Source organism: Mandrillus leucophaeus, unplaced genomic scaffold (assembly GCF_000951045.1).
Source record: "Mandrillus leucophaeus isolate KB7577 unplaced genomic scaffold, Mleu.le_1.0 Scaffold350, whole genome shotgun sequence".
In the NCBI taxonomy this organism is placed as follows: domain Eukaryota; kingdom Metazoa; phylum Chordata; class Mammalia; order Primates; family Cercopithecidae; genus Mandrillus; species Mandrillus leucophaeus.
This window is the reverse complement of record NW_012103699.1, coordinates 552,806-554,481: the sequence shown is the minus strand read 5'-3', so window position 1 is coordinate 554,481 and position 1,676 is coordinate 552,806. Positions and strand designations below refer to the sequence as shown.

At 37.4% G+C, this 1,676-nt stretch overlaps 1 protein-coding gene across 3 annotated transcripts in view; it reads right to left on the bottom strand.

Annotated features, from left to right (window-relative positions):
* Positions 1–1,676, bottom strand: part of ARID4B (AT rich interactive domain 4B (RBP1-like)) — a 178,557-nt gene that overhangs the window by 12,863 nt on the left and 164,018 nt on the right. For all 3 annotated transcript variants that reach the window (XM_011989362.1, XM_011989365.1, XM_011989364.1), the window contains one exon: positions 1,385–1,498. In XM_011989362.1, the coding sequence (XP_011844752.1) occupies positions 1,385–1,498 (114 nt within the window). The remainder of the gene's footprint in view (positions 1–1,384; positions 1,499–1,676) is intronic.

Here is a 1,676-nt window from a genome sequence, read left to right as displayed (position 1 = left end):
AGTTACACCAAACAACTGATGACTGACTGATTTGGCATATATTTACTGATTTTTCACTTAACAACATCACCAAAAAAAAAAAAAAAAAAAAAAAGAGTTAAACTCTCAAAGCCAGAAAGTATTCCAAATAGTAAAGGCAGATAGCAGCAACTCCTCCCACTGTGAAATTTTGGGAATAAAGAAACTCCACCACTGGTTGACACATATACATAACTTCCCTCCCAGCTCCCCCACTGCTGCTCTGGAACCCCTGGCAACTCCTAGCTAAGCCACCCAAGGGTTGGCCCCACTCTATGCAGTGGACTGTCTCAGCCTGGCTTTCATGGCCTTGCTGAGTACAGCCGCCCGGGGCCCCAGGGATGCCATATTCACCGCCTGGAAGTCATATGGGCTCAGCAGAACCTCGGGGAGCTGGCCGAATAACCCTTTTCTGCACTGAAGTGCAGCCAAGCCGGCTGCTAGCAAAGGTCAGGCAGTGGAGGTGGCAGGAGTCTCCTGGAAGAGCAGCAGGAGGTCAGTGTGGGGCACCTGAAAAAAAATTCTTTACATATTTTCTGCTTCTTACTTTGTCTACAAAAGAGATAAAATGTGCAGCCCTCAGAAGAAATACAGTATATATATTTTCTGTGGATTGATGAACGGAGTCGTTGCTAAAGCTGGAGCATACTTAGCAAAAAGTATTGTTTGTAGTTACTCTCAGGTCACATAATATAGGGTACCAAAGATAAATGTCGTAGACTGAGTTGTTGGAATTACAGTTCTAAAGTTATCTTGATTGTTACACTTCTATGCTGATTTTGCCTTGAAGAATTACTAAGCGATCAATTTCACTGTAATAAAAACACATAGTTGAAATATTTCACAATGTGTGATACATTTTATAGCAAGTGAAAATAACTGTGGAACACAAAGGTAACAAATATGTTGATGTTTATAGTATATTGGCTACTATTTCAAAAACAGATTACTTGATTTTTCATCAGCAATCAATACCACCGCTGAATAATACCAACTTGCTTAAAACTAGAATTTACCTAAGATTAGAAAACCTGTGGGGTTTTTTGCAGAAATTCTTTATTATTATTATACTTTAAGTCCTAGGGTACATGTGCACAACATGCAGGTTTGTTACATAGGTATACATGTGCCATGTTGGTTTGCTGCACCCATCAACTCATCATTAACATTAGGTATTTCTCCTAATGCATGTTTTTTTTTTTCTTTTTAAAGCAAGTAGCCTTACAGAATCTGTGTGACTTTTTTTGAGTGTACAGACAAAATCAAAACAATGTACTACCCCATATCCTGAATACCATTTTCTTACTGGGGAGAAAATTATCAGCTATTATTTTTATATTTTAAAAATTAGATATTTCACACTTACTGCCTTTTCCCTTCTTTTTGTTGTTTACCACTGTTGCTTTATGGCTTCTTTTCTGCTTTTTTGATGAACTTCCTCCTCCCTGAGCATCTTTCACTCTTTTCTGACCTGTACAGGCTATGAAGGGAAAGGGATTAAGTAACACAAAATAAAATCCAACATTTCCTAGGTATAAATTAATTTCACATTTTAGAAGCATAGAACAATCCAAACTACATGTTCTTTATGACATTTATAAATTGTCACAGAAATTACAAGTTTTTAATAAACTGTCATTAATGGAGTCTGAATTCTT